At 36.6% G+C, this 20,966-nt stretch overlaps 1 protein-coding gene across 4 annotated transcripts in view; it reads left to right on the top strand.

Moving 5' to 3' along the window:
• The window catches only part of KMT5B (lysine methyltransferase 5B), a 31,419-nt gene extending 10,864 nt beyond the window's left edge, over window positions 1-20,555 (top strand). For 2 of the 4 annotated variants that reach the window (XM_075502428.1, XM_075502429.1), the window contains exons 4-10: window positions 9,011-9,176; window positions 10,443-10,552; window positions 12,496-12,662; window positions 13,330-13,349; window positions 13,507-13,643; window positions 16,207-16,403; window positions 17,750-20,553. In XM_075502428.1, coding sequence (XP_075358543.1) covers window positions 9,011-9,176; window positions 10,443-10,552; window positions 12,496-12,662; window positions 13,330-13,349; window positions 13,507-13,643; window positions 16,207-16,403; window positions 17,750-19,218 — 2,266 coding nt within the window. In that variant the 3' untranslated portion in view covers window positions 19,219-20,553. Of the gene's footprint in view, window positions 1-4,199; window positions 4,221-9,010; window positions 9,177-10,442; window positions 10,553-12,495; window positions 12,663-13,329; window positions 13,350-13,506; window positions 13,644-16,206; window positions 16,404-17,749 lie in introns of those variants that run through there. The other 2 variants (XM_075502430.1, XM_075502431.1) reach the window with 2 other exon arrangements.
• The last annotated feature ends 411 nt before the right edge of the window (window positions 20,556-20,966 follow it).

Genomic DNA, 20,966 nt, shown 5'->3' with positions numbered 1-20,966 from the left:
AGCATGAGTTGCACATGAAATTGCAGCAGTGTGGTCCTAATAACTGTAAAGACTTACTCCAAAGACATTTTTCTTTTTCACTGGAGAGTGCAACATCCATCTTTAAGAGGAATGCTTCAGTTCTTCCTATTCCCTCCATGCTGTTGGTTACAATAGCATATAGTGTGCAAAACAGTGTCTAGGTAGATACTCTTACAGTGCAGTTCGGAGTGTCTTTGTATTTCCAGCAGTTAATCGAGATAAATATATATGCTCAGAAGACTTTTTTGTTCTGTTGCATGAATGGTAGTCTACAGGTTATGCACAGGTAGTTAATTCTTATGCTTTTTGCTAAGGAAGTGATGTGTTCATTGTTTAATAATTGGAGAAGCTCCTTTCAGAAATGTTGTTTTCTGCTGATATGTTTTCAACACCTAAAATACTTAATTACTAATTTGAATCAAAAGACTACACAAAGGCTATCATCATGTGTTTCTTCCTTTCTCAGACTTGGAGAACAGTTACAGGGAGTCTTCAAGGACAATAGTTAATAATCTTGGAGCACTATGGGAAATACTTAGGTGAGGCTTACAACTTCTACCAGAAACACATCTTCTTGCCCCTTTCCTAATGTTCTATTGAGCGAGGTTCTATTGTTGCAATGAATTAAAATAAAGGCATCAGCATAGTTCTTGTTTATCTTTTTGGTACAGTGATGACATCTGCTGCTTGTTGTAGCTGTGACGCTTAAATCATCTTCCTTCCGTCTAGTAAGCTGTAGTCTTTCTAGAGCTCCTGAGATTTACTGTTGTTGTATGGCTTTGAGGGAAGGCAGGGGGAAAGCAAATGTGAAAAGACTGGACGGTTTTCAAAATACCAGATGCCAGTACCCAAATACATGATTGTAGTAGAAATTAAGGTTTACAGCTTATGTTTGGGCATCTTCTGCTTCAGTGTGATGAAGTCATATTAGTTACATAGTTTGTGTATTGAGGTGCGCTTAAAATAAGAGCCATTTATGATGGCAAGCAAATATTTCCTGTTCCCTTGTTCTGATTTGTTTGAAGCATACTGTGGAAGTGACTGTGCCAGCATTCTGCTTTGCTGTTGGAAACACATAAGGGGTTTGTATTTTTGCAACTAGCAGTCCAGCGTAAGTTGATGACCACTTACTGAAGTTGTACTTTGTTACCTCTGGAAGCCAAGTCTGTATTTTTGTATCTATAAGTGTCTTCTATATAAGCACTTTCTATACTTCATTCATTCCTTTAGTTGAAGAGTTTGTAAAGAGCTCTTGTTTTGCTCAGCGTATATTGATTAGAGGGGAACAAACCCCATAACATTCTAGTAAAATATCTAGATTATTGTTGGAACATCTATGTTTTCCATCTTCTTTATACTGAATTAGTCATCTTATGGTAGAGTGGTGACAAGAACATGATTGTTATTTTTCTTTTTTTTTCCGGGAGCCATAAAAATAGTCCTGCAATTCCTGAATACCCTCCATCTCGGGAATTGAGCTATTAGCTCTGTAAGCTGTCAAGTCAGTAATGTCTGAAAGAGCTGAAGACTAGTTCTCAAAAAGATTACAGTCAGATCCCCCAATGAGTTTGTCCGGTGTTCCTCTGAAATACCTTGTCACCGGGGATTTGATGGACAGCATAAAATATAGCTCTGGAAATATCTTCAGTGGCTTTACCCAAAAGTAACTTTTTTTCATCCTCTTGGATCTCCAAGAGAAAGCAGGTTGTTTTCAGAGCTTCTAGCCCTCTTTAAAGGCCCTGTGGTCATTCTTTCATCAAATTGGTAGCTCTTATCTTGACAAAATAGCAGGTTAGCAGTTAATGAAAAAAACCCCCGTATGTTAGGAAGCCTAATCTTGTCTAGTATAGCTGTTCTAAGAGGTTTTGTTGCTTCTTGTACAAATGCTGTTATATCAGACCTTTTTTTTTGTTTGTGACAAAGGCTATCCTGGCTGTAAGATTTACTTAGTCTTGCCTGCCTGTCCTTTTTGTAAAAACAAAACTGATTTTTCAGGCTATTACTTCCTGGGTTGAAGGTTGTCTAACACTAGAGATTAAAACTCACACTTGTAAAAAGCCAAGTGAATTCTTGCTTATCTTAAAAGCATCTGAAAATAAGAGATGTTCCCTAGGCTGAGCACTGAATCTTGAAGTTGCATGCCTTAATGGCTAATCCACTTTTTACTCTCTTGCATACAAATGTGTTAGTATTTAAATCTTAAGCCAGGTTCCTGATCGTACTGCTGCTCTTACCGGTCACTGTTGTTTCCTGGTTCCCAATAGCACCAGCATCATGCTAGGGAATACTGAGAGCAGTTCCAATGTCTTTCTAAGTTTGCAAGTGATTTAGGAAGTCAAACGCATTGTAGTCTGTTTTAGGAGAATCTAGGGGTGTTTCCTAACTCCATATTGCTGCTTTCAGTGTAGTTACAAACTGGTGTGTGGTACAGGTGGTTTTGTCTGATAATGTGAGACTAAAGGACCAAGTTTTAAGATTTTCCATGTTTTCCATAGCAAACATGAAGTATTTGGGGATGATGTATGGGAAGCTGCTTTCTCTCAACACTGCACCAAGAGCAGTTCCTGGCTTGGTGTAAACTGTCAGTTGTTCCTGAACTTGACAGGGAATGTCACTCGTTGTCCCTTAGAGTCACCATTGATCAATAAAGGCAAAAAAGACAAAGCAGTTCCATATCACTTGCATTCATGGGTCTGTACTGAATCTCTTCTGCGCTCCTTAGGTCATTTCAATATAATAAATAACGGGCTCAGTATTCATCTTGAATGGGGTTTGGAGGTGGAACAAGTCATGTGGCTTCTGCTAAATAAGGTTACATGGCCGTATAGTTCAACTTCAGTGTTGTGGCGCTATGGAGATATTGGATTAGAGGTACACAGCTCTTATGTAGTGACACCCTGTCTCAAAATGAAGCTTTTACATTCTTCAGACCGCAGTGTCTGTGTATTTTCTAAAATTATTTTGTTTGACTTCTGTGTAAAATCTTTCTCCATTTTTTTAATATTTGCTGATAACTTAATTCAGTAAAGTCCTTTAGCTTGCTCCTGGTTGTCTTCCTTCACTTTGGGTAATCGCACACAGTGGTTACATTGGAACTAACTGTTTTGCTGCTGCTGAATGTTTTGGATTTTAAAAAAAAAATCACAACCAAAAAAACCCCCCCAAACAACCAAACCACCCCCTCCAAACCAATACCCACCACCCTACTCTTACACAGTTTTTCTAGTTGCACCTTTAACTTTAATAGAAAGTGTTATATCTCCAAAAGTTGGAGGAGTGGCTTGCATCTAGTAGTCATGCGAACTGCTAAATTAAATTTACCATGTGGAGTGTCAGAACAGGAATGAAGGAAAGTGTTGGGGGGTTTTTTGTGTCCCCCATATTTTTTAAAAAACATGTATTTGCTAACCATATTAAGGAGAATGAAATTATGTGGTTGTTAGAATTTTCTTTACATCTATTCTAGGCTGTGCTGGAGTTTTGACCACACTGGTGCGTGTATAGTTTCAGTTCAAGAAATTTTAATGTGGGTTACTTTCTTCATTAAAAATGCCGTTTTGAACTTTGGCCTTTAAAGAACATAGGGTCTTTTCCAGATAACAATACTGGAGATTAAACACAGAACAAGTTGATTTTTATGTGACTAGCTTTTAATTAAGATACTCATACTATAGGGTTGGGTGAGGGGGAAGCCAAAATGTATGTTAACTAAATAAATTGTTTCCACTTATAATAAGTAGATGGTTTTCAACTCTTGCTGTGCTGTCTTAACAGCATTGCAGTTTTAGCTTCTGTGCTGAATCACTCGTATTAGATGAACAGTAACTTGCTGTCTTTCCATAGCCACTTAAATAAAAATATCATCCAGACAAAGTGCCTGTTGTTAAGAGGCTAATGGGATGCTGTGTTTTGATAAACTCACTCTTCTTGATGTTCCCTAGTAAGAAGTTAAGAAATAGGTTTAGAAATATAACTCTTTATCATGCACTGGTACACTACATGGAGTTCCATACTGGATCTCTTGCAGGATCAACTTATCCTTTTTGTTCAAACTCACTGCTCTCAGTGACTGAGAGTGAGCAAGGTACTGTGCTTCTGAACTTACCAGAAACTCTCCTTTAACTTCCTTTATAGGCAAGCATCTCACTGACCTTTGGCTTTATACCTTGGAGTTTCAAGATTCTTTAAGTATTCCCAAGGTAAGAGAAACTTGAGAGAGAGAAAGAGCTTTGATTCCCCAAGCCATTTTCCTACATCTTCCTTATTGAGACCACCTCAGTTTGCCCTTAACTGGGATAAGATCATCTTCTAGCTGATTTTGAAATTGCAATAGCCATAACTTTTTTGGATCTTGTTGACTAGGGAAAAATAAATATTTCCTAGGGAAATGTGAAAATTTTCTATTCTGCAGCTTGTCAGGAAGAAGGGCTATTATTATTTCTTTAAAGATACTGTCATAAATGAGTTTTTCATTCTTAGCTTGCTTTTAACAAGAAGACTGTTTTGCGTCAGACTCCCATGTTCTGTCAGACTTGACCCCAAAGCTGTTTGTAGGGTGGCTCAAGGAGTCTGTCCCTGTGAGCAGATTCAAACACCAGAGTGTCTTGTTCAGTTTCCATAATGAAATCTAATAAAGGTACTGTTCATAGGAGCAAACCAGAAGTCTGGATAAACAATTCTGATTTTAATTGACTCTGTTTAGAGACTGGGTTGGCTGGTTGGTTTTGTTGGTTTTCTTGTGCTCTTTCTGTCTCTCTCTTTCTCTTCTTTGAACTAGTCTCCTGTTTTACTGACACATGAAAGCCAGTTTCTTTGGCTCATTTTATATATATACATTTAGCTGTGGGGTCTTTCCAGGCTCTCTTCGTGGTGGTGGTGCTCAAAAACAGTCATGTAGACTCTTCCAGCAGATGCATAGATTTTTTTTTTTTAATGTCGTGTGTAAATGAGGAAGCCCTGTAACACCAAAATCACAGTATTTAAGGTTGCTTCTCAAAATCAATTGGCTTTTTGGTAGGTAGTGCTGGGAAAGACTAATGAATAAACTGCTATTTCATCATACTCCTGGGAGGAGTGAAGTGTCTATCATCAGACCGTCAAATTCTTAAGGAACACTCAACTTCTAGGCTTCCTTGGCATATTGGCTTCTTCAATGTCTCAAATCAGAAGGTACCTTTTAAAGTATATATGGAGATACACCTGTGAAAGTACTGAAGCTTTCATGAGGAGTCTGTGTTGTAGTATTCTGGAGTAGCTCATAAACTTTATATGCTCTCAGTGCAGCTTCCATGTGCAGTTGAGCTGTGAACAACTCACTAACTCAGGCTCAGGGTGCAAAGTGTCATACTGTTTCATTGATTTGGGAACCCTTGAAGTGAAATGCTGTACATCATGATGTTGGTTTCCAGCATCTTTTCATGTACTTGTGGACAATTCTTGCTTGTTTGGATTCCTGTGTATCTTTTCTTACTATCTCTGTGTTGTCACCATGTAAAAATTACCAGTAAAATGTTTTGATAGAGATGCTGCAGGAGGTACTTGGTATTAACTTTTGAACACTTGGGTACCGAGAGTCATGTACTTGAAAAAACCAGTTCCTGTTTCAAGTTTCAAATGCCTGGTATACAGTGTAATTCATCTCACCTTTTAATGTTTTGGGATTTTTACAATCTTTTCACCCCCTTCCTGTTCCCAGCCTTTTTTTTGGGGGCCTTTTCAAGACTTGGGCATACACTAACTATTCTCCTTCTGAGGAATGACGTTACATGAGTTTCTGCGAGACATTTAAAGGAATTCCACCAGCAGTGTGGAATGCCTGAGACAAGAACCCGTAGAAATACCTGCTGAATGTGATCCATGGAGGTATGCACGTGACTTTTAAAGGGTCGGGGCCAGGTTCTGAGCTACCTAAGGTAGCTAGTCAGGTAGACGTCTAGTCAGCCCCTGAGAATGGTATGTTGTGAAAGACCTGAAATATGAGTGTCATTTTGGGGCTATAAGATGTGCTTCTAATTGCTAGAAAACTTGGGGTGTTGATGCTTTTTCTGTAGGTCTTGAGAACCACTGTTTAACCTTAGCATCTGCCTTGCTTTCCACTCCTCCCCCTCCAGCTGGTGGTTGAGTTGAGATACTGCTTTCTTTAGCTAGCCTAGGCCAAGCTTCTTCTTGATGATAAACAAGTATGATTATGTCTGTCAGCACATACATTGCCTGTCTCAGGTACTAATGCAATTTTGAATGTCGTGGTTTTTCCACCTGTCTTTGCTCCTGCAGGTCGCTTAGCTAAAAAAAGGTGCATTTCAACATATAACATAAAATGTAAGGGAGAAGGCAATCATTCATTTAGCACAGCAAGATCAGACATAGCTGAATACCAATTTTAGCTGTAAACCCTGGGGCTTTTCCTCCTGTAATGTTTGCAGATAAAGATGTAAGCAAAATGTTAACCTGTCATGTTTGTGTATATTGGTGTGCTTTGTACTTCTCATAACATAAGTACAGTTGGGCCCTTGTTGGGAAAACTGTTTCTGATTGAAACTGAAAATGAGAGCAAGTCCTATTCTGAAACTAGTCAGGTTCAGTTCAGGCTATATAATTTTAAATTCCCTTAATGTCTGAGGAAACTCTGTGACTTATGACTATCAAATCTGGGAGAAGTCTTTCTGGTTTTGGGAGAACTGGGAGATGCTTTTCTTGTATCTGACTGGCAAGTCAAGGGAGACTTTGTTGTGCTACAGAACAAAAATAATAACAATCAGGTCATCTGTAGTCTTGAAGGGAGTTTTCTTCCATGATGAGGTCTCAGCAGCTTGTTAGGCAGTTAACTTTTTGGGGAGATGGGATAAGTATATTCTTTATTAAAGAACTTGATTTGAAACTTCTTGGCATGGTATGTACTACAATTTTAAGTGGGCATCTGTTTCTTGACTGACTCTTGCTATCTTGTTAGATGTTATCCCAGCCAGAAGAAAACTTACCTAATGTCTTCTCAGAACTACTGACTGTATCTTCTTCTGTGGAAGCTCACAGGTTTATGCTGATAACTTTTGCCATATTCAAGAAGATCTAAAAGATTGCTTAGTCATTATATTACAAGGAAGTTTTTCAGATGGAGAATGCGGAGAAGATGTGTAAAAGCAGTAGCATGGAACGCTGATAACCTGCACTGCTGCTGGAAGTGACACTGCTGTTAGGAGGTCTTTCTTTATTGTATCAGGAGCATAAATACAGCATTTTACTTCTAATGAAGGGAATTGAATCCTCATCATTATTAGTTATTTCTGATTAAACTCCTGCTATTTTACAAGGTGAAATAAAATTGGAATGTGCAACGTTTAAGGTATTTTGTTTCCTTCATACAAGTTGCATAGAAGAAGCAAATCTTACTTGGACATCTGAAAAGAAGTTACTTGCAACGTTCAGCGTTCCAAGATGAGGATAGGCCAAGTGATATGGTAATTTAAAAAACAGGGTATCATTGAGGTAGTTGATGAGGTTTCCTTCCGTCAGCTTCAATAATTTATTTCCCCTTGTTTACTTTTGTCATCAAATACAGACTTCATTTGGTAAGTAAGAGGAAATAAAATCAGCATGGTAACACGCTTCAAGCAACAAGTAATGGGACTTAGCCTTACGGATTTAATCAAAAGCTGTTAGCTTGTTTAACACTTGTCGTATGCTGTGTAAGCAAAAGGTGTGAGTTGTAAAAGGAGCTTCAGAAAACTGTTTCTCATGACCCTAGAAAATTTTTGTCTTTGTGAAGAGTCCCCTGAGGTGTGTCATACATTTAAAAGTACACACGCCCCATCTCCGCCCCAAAGCGGAGCATATATGGGTATGTGCTCAGTCAGAGGCAATTTATAGAGATTCAACATAATATCTAAGTTCTGCTTTCTCTTGATGGTTTTGCAGCTCAAAAATGGAGCTCCTGCTTCTTGCAGTCATATAGGTTTTTTTCTGTAACCAGTTTTTTTGTGTTGAAGATATGAAGGACAGTTTTTCTTAAATCTCAAGCTTTGGGAAGAAGACAGAATTCTCTGCTAATGTACAGGGGTTTATTTTCATATTTTATCTGCCCATGATTTTCAGCTACCTGTTTCCTGTAGCCAGTATTTCGGGGAAAAATTCTTACGATCGCACTAACCTGTGGAACTTCAGCCTTCCACAGATGTAGTATCTGTGCTGTGTATTACTATTTGTAGATGCTTCTTGTGTAGTCATTAAGAGGTGTGTTTTATATGAATGCAAATGTTAAGTTTGCAATCTATATAAACCCATACAGTGGATTTGTCAATATAATAAAGCTTTGGGTTGGGTAGAAGTTGATTTGAAATCACTCTTCAAGATAGTTGCGCACTTTTTCTGTTTTGAGATTTCTTACTCAGTCTTCTCAGTTGCGCTGTCTAATTGTTTGCTCCATATTTAAAAAATTTAGTGTAGTATGTGAGGTTGTAGGGGGCTTGAATTTAAAATCACACACACCCTGCCCCTAACCCTGCTATAAAAGCCAGAACTGTGCATAGATCCCTTGATACCAGTGTTAACTAGGAAACTTAGAGCATACAGTTTATTTGCTGGATTTTTTTGCACATGCACTTTTAATGATAGTAAATTTATGAGGAAAGTAAGAACAGTAATACTTTTATTATACTAGTTATTTAGCTGCTTTGTTCCAAATGATAGGCATTGAAAACTGTAAAATATTATTCTGTGTTGGTTAATCTTATCAGAGATTTGTTTTATAAATAAATTGTGCTTCTCAGCAGAATGGAGGGTTTTAATGTTCCAAGTAGTATGCTTGGCTTTACCTTACCTCTGCCATTACCTCAGGAAATGAGGGCCTGTGATTTGAGTACATAATGGTCAGTTTCTTTATGCTAGGAGTTAAATATTTATATGGCTAGCAAAAGAACTCTGTGCTGTGAGTAACTGTGAGGAAGAACTGAGAATGAATAACAATGGACTGGAATAACTTTATTTTTTATTTCAGATTTCGACCTATTAAAGGAAGGCAAGAAGAACTAAAAGAGGTGATTGAACGTTTTAAGAAAGATGAGCACTTAGAAAAAGCCTTCAAGTCTTTGACGTCAGGTGACTGGGCCCGGCACTATTTTCTTAACAAGAACAAAATGCAGGAAAGGTTGTTCAAGGAACATGTAGGTGTATTTGTAATTAATGTGCTTTTTCAGATGGTTGAAAGGCTAAGAAAATGTAAAAATTTCTTAGGAATGTAGCAGTAGTAAAGGAAAGTAATCCTCTGCTCTATGTTATTTGATTACTTTTTAACAGAAACTTCCTTTGTTTTTTTTTAAAACACAGCTAGCTTCCCCTCCCCCCCCCTTTTTTTTGAGTTAACTTACCATTGCCTTTTATTTAATAGACATGTAGAAAGGAAAACACATTTGCCTCTTTTGCTGTTGGCTTAAGTCATAAGCAGAAGAGAGAAGACCTCCTTCTGGGAGACAAGAGTTTCAAGGACTTCTTTCATTCCTTGCAAGGTTTTTTTCCCATCCCCCCTTTTTTGGTTGTTTGTTTTGTGTTTGGTTTTTTTTTTTTTCTGACTTAACAGCTGTAGTAAATCAAATTGTGTGACAAAGGAAGGTAAAGGAAAAGGGAGAAGCCTTGCTACCTTAAAATACCTCAGTTTTTTGGCGTATAGGGGCTTTATGTGGGAGTGTTCCTCTTCCTCCGCTTCCTACACCCCAAATCCATTTTGTATATAGCATAAACATTGTTGACTCTCAACGTTGCAAGGAAATCATAGTATTTTTTTTTTTACTTTAAAAAAAACCCAACTGCATCAGGAATGAGTGCGTTGTGTTTAGATACAAGCAAAAGGAATTTGGCCTACTTTAAAGTGCATCAAATATAGTAGTGTAGAAAAAAGTAGGTAGCAAATTCTGTTTTCCCAAAGTGTTTTTTGAGTAATACAACCACACTTTAACTAAAAATAATTGATCCAGCAATCCTGGAATTTGGTATCTAGATTTGTCATGGAAGTAATATCTTTTTCAGAACTGGAAAGAATAAAATTGGATCCTGTAGATTGTTAGGTCTCAGTGGTTCTTAAGGATCTGAGAAGAATTCTTGAATGCAACTACTCAGTGACTTTAAGAAGAAGTTATCCATTTTCATTGGTTGGGTCAATTTTGTACCATTTGAGGCATCTTTTAATCTTTTTAAACTCTTTGGATAGTCACATTATCTATGTGAGGATTCCTGCAAGTCACTCTGAAGAAATAAGATTAACATAATGTGTATAGCTAAAATTTATAATCAGAAATGCATTTCAGCATCCCATTGCAATATCCATTTTTTGTGTGGTTTTTTGTGCAGTTCACTGACTTTCATTATTTTATATAAAGTTCCTCACTGCTTTTGTTTTGTTTGTGACAGAAAAGTACTGTTTTCTTTCATTGCAGGTATTTATTTATTTACGAATGTTTGCAACTGACAGTGGGTTTGAGATACTGCCTTGTAATCGGTATTCTTCTGAGCAAAATGGAGCCAAAATTGTTGCAACGAAAGAATGGTAATAAATATAGTTTATTGTTGCATTCTATTTCTGTCAATTATTTTGAAAGATGCTAAAAAAGTATGATTTAGAATTAAAACAGTAACCAGTGAAATACAAAGTCTTGTCTCTTTACTTACAAATTAAATGTGGTGTCTGTTTTTGCTAAGTACTTAGCATGCAATACATGCATCTGTAAGACATCCTTTTGTATATTTGGATGTAGCCATACAGTTTTCAGTACACAAGTTTTTTTATCTTGTTTTCAGTCAGATAATTATTTTCCTCCAATCATGAGTTGTTGGCCTCCTGTGAGAAACACAACCATGTCAAGACTCACATTATGCTGGATTTGTTATACAACAAATAATTGTGGGGGAAATGAGTTTTTCACCTTTGTGAAACTGAGGGGTGTTATTTGCATATTTTGATTGTGCAAGATGTCTCCTGGAAACACAAAGTTGGAACCCCAGTGTATTTCCCCATCTCATTTTGGCACATATGAGTTTCATTATAAGCATGTCTGTGGCACCCCAGCACATCCCTGGGTTAATTCAGATTTTAAAATAAATTTTCCCCTTCCTTCTCCCTCCCCTTCACCCCATAATTTACATTTGTTTTGCTTTGTGGCAGTACGTACTCATAACAGCACATCTGAGATGATTATATGCCATTATATGTGGGCTAGGATTGAGTGGCTAGACATTATGCTGGCAGTGTACCAAGTAAGCATGCTCTTACTGTGGGGCTACAGCCTCAACATGTGGGCAAGTAAGCTTTAAGAAGGTTGAGTCTGGTTTCTAGCTCTTCATAACTGTAGCTGGAAGCTCCACAGTCATGATATAATCAGTATTTTTTGGGTTGGTTTTTTTTTTGTTTGAATTCTCCCCTTGGCTGATTCTTTGGGGTGGAAGCTTTGTATTTAGGTGTGTTGAAAATGAATTAACTTTTCATGCTCAAAATCTTGAGTGACCTGAGAGAGAGCAAGACAGGAGGACTGCTTCTTAACCCTGCCAATATCTGGAAAACTATTGAGACTCAAAACTGATAGAGTTCTCAGCACTCTCTATAAAACGAGAATTTTGCAATTAAAAGGCTTGGCTTCTAGTTCGTGTCCTTCATGTATATTTAGTATCTCCTTATTCATCTGTGTCGGAGTAATCTGGCCAAAATTTGGAATGGCCACTCTAAAGAGCAGTGGAAACAATGCCCTTGCAAGATAATGGAAATTGTGCTCTTCTTCCTAGGCTGAGTATTCAGTGCCTCTCATCTGCTATATTTATGATGGCAGATTGGCACCTGCACATTAAGGCGTCATGGTTTTGTTGGTTTTTGTTGGTCATGTCCTGTCGTGTCTGTCCCATCCCCCCCCTCAGTGGTCTAGTTCAAGGACTAGCTTGATGCGGAAGAACTACTTGTGCAGAGGAAAACATCTTGTGTGAATTCTGGCCTTTTTTTGAGTCAATACAGGGCCTTTTTTAAGAAGCCATGGAGTTCTAAGCATCTTTACTAGGCTGCATTTTCCTGGCCAAAGGCAACAGTATAGGAAATGCAAATAAGAGCAGCTGGAGGAAGTCAAAATGTCTTAAGTGCTGATGGGGAGGGAGTGTGCACAAATGAAAAAAATCTTGCTTTTGGTTTTAACAACTGTAGAAGCTGAAGTAATCAACTCTTGCAATTTCTTGCTTGCAGTCTCAGGAAATTGTAGAAACAATGGTAGTAATGTCTGTCAGAATTCATGTAATTGATTCCGTATAGTAGCATAAAAACATTTATTTCATGTCTGATAAAAAGTCTATTTAGCCTAATACCCTGTCTCTAACCGAATTAAAACATGAGGTTTATAGGGGTTGAGAAATGGTTTACAAAACACTTCCTGTTATCAACAACTTCTTTTTGTGAAATTACTTTGTAATTTTGGCATATGTATTCTTATTTCTGCTACTCTTCTTATACTAAAGGAAACGAAATGATAAAATAGAATTACTTGTGGGCTGTATTGCTGAACTATCAGAAATGGAAGAAAACATGCTGCTGAGACATGGGGAAAATGACTTCAGTGTCATGTATTCCACACGGAAAAACTGTGCACAACTGTGGCTTGGTCCTGCTGCATTTATCAATCATGGTAAGTAGTAAGTATAGGAAGCATATTAAAGGACATAAGCAATTTTACTCAGAAGTGTTGTTATATGTGAGCTGAATAACATAGGACCTTAGAGAAAATGTCTAAATCTGGCATACTGGATTACTGTAGGAGAAAATCCTGTTGGGATTTTCCCAGACCAGAGCTGATTGGCTGTGAACTGGGAAACTCGCAAAAGGCTCTAGGAAGTGATGCCTTCTTCCTTCACAGAGACTTTGGAACTGGCAGCTGAATTAGTGGAGCATATTGTGGGTTAGCTTGAATTCTTTGTGAACTTAGTAAACAGTAATGTATTTCTTAGGTGAAATTTCTTATGCCTTCTTTAACCTTCTGCACAGAAGCTTAACTATTCTGTTGCATTTGTATGCTGAAGGAAAAGCAGGTAGGATTTAACATAAATCCTATTACCTTAAAGAGGAGGGAAACTGAACATTTGTGATAGCATAGGGAAGAGCTCAGAAACCAAACTATATCAGAATAGGTATCTTCTGATGTATAGCTTTGTGCAATACTAACATAACTCCCAGTATTTAGTTGAGATTCTACCGTTATTGAAGTCAGAGTGAATCCTTACTTTAGATATCTACAACTATTCATGTTTCAGGTCTTATCAACAGTTAATTGACTTTATCTTTTGGACCTTTTTCAGATTGCAGACCTAACTGTAAGGTAAGCAAGAAATTAAAAGTAAATAAATAAAGCACCGCACACTTTTTTCCTTTGTCCCTGCACCTTTTCCTCCCCAACTCTTTCACTTTTTCTTATTCAGATACTGTTGAACCTTCATGATTAACCTTTCCCCCCTTCCTGTTGTCTCCTTCCCCAGTTTGTATCAACGGGCAGAGATACAGCATGTGTGAAAGCTCTAAGAGATATTGAACCTGGAGAAGAAATCTCTTGTTACTATGGAGATGGGTTTTTTGGAGAAAATAATGAATACTGCGAATGTTACACCTGTGAAAGGTATGCATTGATGTAAATAAGTTTCAAATGGAATTGGGCATTTTTATGATATATCTTGTGAAACAAAGTCCTTGATTATGAGTACTCAGATTTTTGATACATTATAATTGCTTCCTGGCTATTTGTTGTAATGATTTTATTTATTTATTTATTTACTGAATGGGCATGTTTCTTGAGAACTCCTGCATATGAGAATAACAAAAAAGAAATGGAGATTCTTAAAAATATTTGTACTGAATAAAGTAGAATTGGAAGGAAAAGCAGTTGTAGCTTCTACGAGACCATTAGCAACTGACCCCCAACTTTTGCTCTTTTTTGCACTAGAAAAAAACAAATTTCATTAATATTTTCTATGTTGGCCTGAAGTTCTCTTCTTCTGGGAACAGGCAAAGTAGTTTTCACCCTGTGGTATTAGAACTTGGGGGTTTGTGTATTCATAAAGATCTACTGGTTTGGACAGTACTTGCCTGTATCTGTCCATCACACAATAGCAGCAAAGTTGTTATATTTGTTTTTCACCTCTGCTGTCCCAACCTAGTTTCTTCACAAAATCAGTTGAAAGAATTTCATAGTTGGTTTTTGCCATGTTGAAACTTGTGCTTACTGTGAGCGTGGAGGCTCAACATCATTTGGGAGAGCTTCATCTAGTTCCAAGAGGAACTACGCAGAACCTATAACAGTTCTGTTACTGTTTGACCTAACTGTAGAGAGAAAAAACCTATAAAGGACAAAATATTAATCATATTGAGAAATAGCTTAGTGCACCTACATATAAATAGTTTAATAATCCTACCTTCGTTTTTACTAGCTAGTTAGGTCACTAACAGTTCTTGCAATTCAAGGGAAAACCTTCTGGTGTGGCCCTCCAAGCTCATACTATGTTGGTAGATCATTCCAAGTGAAAGGGTACAATCTCAGATTTAATCTAGAGAGCTGCTGGTAAAAATGTACTTCAGTCCTGGGAGCTGTTTAGTATTCAATAAATGGGCGCCATGATTGTTCTTTCCTTGTTACTTGGAGTGATATGTTTCTTTTTTGCTCAAGTTCCTTTGATTGTTGATTTTAACGTGATACAGACATACTTTCTCTTTCAGGGCAAACCAATTTTATGTGTCCGAACATTTTCACTAATTTGTCATCTTCTTATTTTTAAGTACATTAAAATGTTATATTTTAAAGCTAAAGTTTGCATAATTTTGACTTTAGGAATCTGCTTTTCAGTCGCAAGGCTGTGTTACAGCAATCAAATATGAGATATTGAATTTAGGGGAGTTGAGCATGGAAAAATGAGTCTTTACCAACACTGATGAGGCAACTGTTGCTTTGTACACCACAAAAAAAATCCTCTTTAAGTGACCCAATTTTGACTATGCTGTAAAGGGTGTTAATTTGTAATGTTAAAATGCTAGACTTCTAAGAATCTGTAGGGTACGTTTGGGAGCTGTGGGAAGGTTGGCACTGTACAATTTTTTTTTCAAGCCTCCAAAAATCATCACCAAGAAAATTTGCATATCTTTACATATGTGCGTGTCCTCATTTTAAGTGAGCCTGCTGTTCATGCTGGCTAACTGAGATAACTGGGCACCAAAGACAGTATGTCAGAAGACAGTTGTGGTTGTTTATAGCACCATTACTTTCTGATCTGAAGTGGCTGTTGCTTGTGCTGAATTCAGTCTAGTATCTTAAGCTGCCTGTAATTCGCAGAATTCAAAATAATACTGAAAGAATGTTCCATATCAGACAAATACCAGTTAATTAGAGAACAAGTATTGTGTCTGCATAATAATTAACCTTGTGGAGTTTGAGATCCTGTCTGATCTTCTTGGTGCACTTTTGGTTAAGGTTTGTAGATTTTTCTTCCAGTACAACACACTGGAATCCAAACTGAAGTTGTCTTCAGTAATTCTGCGAAGTGCAAGTGTACTGGATTATTAAAGAGTATCAAAGGAATCCTAGTAGTAGTGGTTGAAGTGCAAGTACAGGAATTCTTAATCTTTTTCTGTGATTACTTTAAAAGAAAAAAAAAGTTCTACATTTGCTCAGCTGTTTCATTTTCATGGATAATACATACTGGAGTCTTTCAGTTACTAAGGAACACAGAACTATGTGATAATTTTATTCCATTTTCTGTACTTCAACTCTTGCTGATGCAGTAACAAGCAGTGTAGCTGAAGCTGGCATTTTTTTACTAGCCTGATGTGATTAGGAAAAATTTAAATTGTTATCTAAGCTAATATAAGTAGTATTTTGAAATACCATATTTCACTTTCACCTGTATAATTTGACTATGAAATGATACTAAAATAGACATAAAGCAAGGGAAACCTACTTTTGCAGTTTTTCTTCTTGCAAGAATTAAACAGAAGGTTTTTCTGCACATCTTACTAAAATGTGATAAGTATATAGATATCTTACTAAAACAGCCCACAAAATGCTAATAAACTCAGTGGTTATTGGTATTGTTTATCCAAATATACCGGGGATTCAAACTATTGTATATGAAACAAAGTTCTAAGTTTATATTAAGAGTTATTAATACATTGTGTCGTCTTTTTCTTTGTAGACGCGGAACTGGTGCTTTTAAATCAAGAGTGGGATTGCCAGCACCTACTCCTGTGATTAATAGTAAATATGGACTGAGAGAAACAGATAAACGATTGAACAGACTTAAAAAGTTGGGTGACAGCAGCAAAAATTCAGACAGCCAGTCTGTCAGCTCTAACACTGATGCAGATACCACTCAGGAAAAAGCTAATGCAAGTAAGTAAGGGGAGAAGCTTGGAGTGCAGGATTAAAGGTTGCATAAAAACTTGAACAAGTTTCACTGTGATGGAATTCCTCTCTTAGTGTTGAGATGCATCTCAGATACTGGTCTTCAGAACTGTAATTTATTCAGGAATCTGAAGGCAATTTAAATAGCAAATTCACTGTTTTCCTTAAGTGTTTCAAGAACAATAGGTGGTATGTTCTTGTTTTGTTTTCTTTTATTTATATCAAAAGCAAATAGTGTCATATTTCTAAACATGTCAGTTAAAGTTCTATCAATAACGTTACGTATTTCAAAAATACAGTAAATATCACATGCAGTAGTATGGTTTAGGAAAGAAAACTTACATAGTTTGAGTTATGTACATTCTGTAGGAAAATAGTTTTTAAATAAATACTCTTAGTAGAGATTATTAAACAAATAGTAATTTCCTTTAGAGATCCTTTAAATTGGGCAGCTATTCCCTTTCCACATCCAGGACTGATAGTTCAGGTACCTATTCTGAAGTGAAAGTGCACAGTTAGTAATCTCAGAAGAAATTGGAAGGGATTTTTGTTTGTGATGCTCCTTAGAGACTTCTCTTCATGGAGTAGTGAGTATCATTTATTTACTTTCCCTCCTTCCCTACCCCCGCCACCCTCAGTATAGGCAAAATATAAATAACTTAAACTTTGACATAACTAGCAAACAGGTTTGGAGCCACATAAAATATTATGGTTCTATCTGGCTCCTGTTTGCTGTTGTGATATTTAAAAAAAAAAAAAAAAAAAAAAAACCCACTTCCCAAAACCCTTTTATGATCTCTAATTACAAAGCTTTAGAGTTGCAGCTTTGCTTTGGCAGACAAAACTCCTTTGCTTACCACAGTAGGTGACAGACCACTGGATACCTGAAACTGAAACCATTCCAGTAGTTAAGATTTTTGGGGTTTTTTCCTCCCCCTGTAGGAAGAAGTTCTGGGGTTAATACTACAGCATGCTGATCCTCAGATTTTGCTGGAATAATACTCAGTAAAAACTGTTGATAATGTGGGATGGATTTTTTAAAAAATTGGTAGAAGAAGAAATTCAGTAAAAACCAAACTTTGTATATTGGGGGCAGTGAGGGAAGTGTACCTGGAATGTAGGTGTACTTTTGACTTGTTTGACAATTCCTTTCATGTCTGAGTTGCGAGTTAAGCAGTCTCGCTCCTTACTGCATATTGTCTGGCCTGTTTCACAGATTATTTTTTTTTTTTTTTTTTTGACGTGATTAAAATAAATGAAATAACTACAGTATTTGGGAGTGGGAAACTCAGGATAAAGCAGTGTCATAACAAAACCACTTTTTTCTTTTGCAGCTAACAGAAAATCTTCAATTGGCGTAAAAAAGAACAGCAAAAATAGAACATTAACAAGACAGTCTATATCAAGAATTCCAGCATCATCAAATTCTACCTCATCTAAACTAACTCATATAAATAATTCCAGGGTACCAAAGAGACTGAAAAAGCCTGCGAAGCCTTTACTTTCAAAGATAAAGTTAAGAAATCAGTGCAAAAGGCCAGAGCAAAAGAATGCTTCTAGAAAGCTCGAAATGGGAAATTTAGTTCTCAAAGAGCCTAAAGTAGTTTTGTATAAGAACTTGCCCATTAAAAAGGATAAAGAATTTGAGGGACCAGTCAAAGTTGCAGTCTCTAGTGGATGCTTAACAAGGCATGCAGCAAGAGAACATAAACTGAATTCTGTGAAAGGTGCTCATGAGCATGGTGATATACCACCCTGCACATACATAACAAGGAGGTCAATGAGAACAAGGATGAATTTGAAGGAGACCTCTGACATAAAGCTTGAACCAAATATGTTGGATAGCTATAAGAATAATTTGACCGGAACACAATCGGACATTTTAGAGCAGCAGTCTCATGTGATAAACGAAAATGACGTGGCTCATGGACCATCACATAAAGGGGAGATTAGGTGCCAGAAAAATGATGCAGGCATGTCAAAAAAGAAATCTCGACAAGGAAAACTTGTGAAACCATCTGCAAAAATAGAAGAAACTGATACTACGCACAATACACCTGTGAGAGATGAAGTACCAGATTTGATTAGTTCTCATTCAGAACTTGGAGAGAGGAATAATGTGGTGGACACACCTGTTAGCTATAAAGACTGTATCCCTGGATCTGGTGGCTGCTCTGTTGTAACATCTGACAATTTTAAAGCAAAAGACAGCTTTAGAACTGCAAAAAGTAAAAAGAAAAGACGAATCACAAGGTATGATGCACAACTTATCCTTGAAAATAGCTCTGGGATCCCAAAACTGACTCTTCGTAGACGCCATGATAGCAGTAGCAAGGCAAATGACCAAGAAAGCGATGGAATGAATTCTTCAAAAATAAGTATCAAATTAAGTAAAGACCATGAAAAAGATAATAATTTATATGTAGCAAAGCTAAATAATGGGTTTAACTCAGGATCAGGCAATAGTTCAACAAAATTAAAAATACAGCTAAAACGAGAGGAAGAAAACAGAGGGACGTACCCTGAGGACCTTCATGAAAATGGTATGTGTTGTAGTGAAACTCTCTCCCTTTTGGAGTCAAGAATGGAAGTAGATGATTATGGTCACTATGAAGAGGAAACAGCAGATGAATCTTCATCAGAAGAGGACGATGAAGAGGAAGATGACTATGATGATGAATTTGATGACTTCATTCCTCTTCCTCCAGCAAAGAGATTAAGGCTTATTGTTGGCAAGGATTCAATAGATATTGATATTTCTTCCAGGAGGAGAGAAGATCAGTCTTTAAGGCTCAATGCATAAGCTTATAGGTCTTAAGCTGACCTGGATGTAATTTTTTAAAAAAAAAAAAAATTTAAAAAAAACCCCCACAAAAAAAAAAAACCAACAAAAATTCCATTTGATTATTCCTCAACTGAAGAACTTTCTGAAAAACTTAGTGGCAGCACTTCTTTATTGTTTATTCACCTATCAACGTAATATTGTAGAAAGTGTACAGCATACCGACTCTTCTTAAGTCTGATTTGTGCAGATTTTTATTGTACTTTTTAATAGCCTTCTTACGTGCAATTCTGAGTTAGAGGTAATGCTCTGTTGTAAAATAAAGGCTCAAGCAAAGTTATGAAATTGTATCAAATCTTTCCATGCAGGACAATGAGAATACAGTGTGGCTACATAATTATTTTTGATCAGTAAGAGCATTAGTTTGCTCTTACAATATTTGACTAAACAATTTAAAAAACCATAGTAGCAGCATATTAAGGTTTTCTAGTATATGTTATTATCACCAGCAATGATCTACAGCTTTTCGATTTGCTATATGTTCTTTTCCCCCTTGGAATTTGTCAGTTTTAACACTGTATGCTGTCCCAGATGTACTGTTTGTGGCCTTTGTTATAGTAGCAAACCGTTGGTTGGAAGTCAAATTGATTTCTTTAAAAAAAGAGGAAAAAAAATGAAAAGGTGTTGACAATTTGCTGACTTTTTAGTACATTATATGTACAAGGGTAGCAGTATGCAGAATAAAAGTTTGGATATGGTGTATTTATTGCTTGTTATGTAAATTAAACACCTTGTATTTAACACTTTTCAATACTTTTAGATAAAATTGTTCTTTGCAAGAATGATTGGTGCTTATTTTTTCAAGAATTTGCTGTGAAATAATGTGATTACAACGGGCAACATTTATCCAATGAACTGCAGCTATCCTAAATTGGTTCTTCATATTTTCTGTTGCACTTGTAAAATGCTACAAGGAATTTAAAGAAAATCTATTCACTTTAACTTATGATAGTTTTATGAAATTAAAAACAACTAAGTCACAGCTTTTGTTCTGTGGTAACCTATAAATTGTTTGTCTTTTAAGAACCAATTGTAAAAAACTGAAAAAATATGTATATGTTGTAAATATTTGTGTGTTGTGAGAAATTTTGTCATAAGAAATTGAGATAACTTGCCAGAAGGGTTTTTAAGTTTAGAAATACATCCATGCCAATAAAATAGGAAATTGTAAACCTAGTTTTAAACTCTGCATCAGTTGGAGTTCTTTGCTCATACATAGTTCACTTAATATTTCAGAGTGTGCTTTGTGCTTTATAACAATGAAGAGCATCAGGGCAATCTTTGGCTCTTTTGTTTTTAATAAAGAATGTTAGGAAACTTCTGGGCACAGTGGACTTGTTTGTATGAATAAATCAGCTCATATATAAGCCATTTCTTTGAAACAAGTCTAAAATGTCATAGTTGACATAACTGTATAGCACTTTGGTCTATGGTATTTGTGGTTTTACTCAACCATGGATTAAGGTTTAGAGTTTTTGTGTCTAGGGGCGTAGAAACAGAAATTGCATCATAAAATATGTGCTGTTGGATTAGTTGAATCCACTGTTAGCTGCATAGTATTTTCATGTCAAGTTCAACCCTCTCTGCCCAGAAAAGCAAGAGCTTGAGTTCCACGACCACTGTATTACCCAGCTGTGAAAGCGTTAGTGGAAATGGGAGGTGAATTTGCATGTGAGCTGATCATAATGGTTTCGCCCATCTCTCTGACC

This window comes from Mycteria americana, chromosome 5, assembly GCF_035582795.1.
Source record: "Mycteria americana isolate JAX WOST 10 ecotype Jacksonville Zoo and Gardens chromosome 5, USCA_MyAme_1.0, whole genome shotgun sequence".
Classification (NCBI taxonomy): Eukaryota; Metazoa; Chordata; class Aves; order Ciconiiformes; family Ciconiidae; genus Mycteria; species Mycteria americana.
Note: the sequence above shows the minus strand (reverse complement) of the source record. Positions and strands in the feature narration are given on the sequence as shown.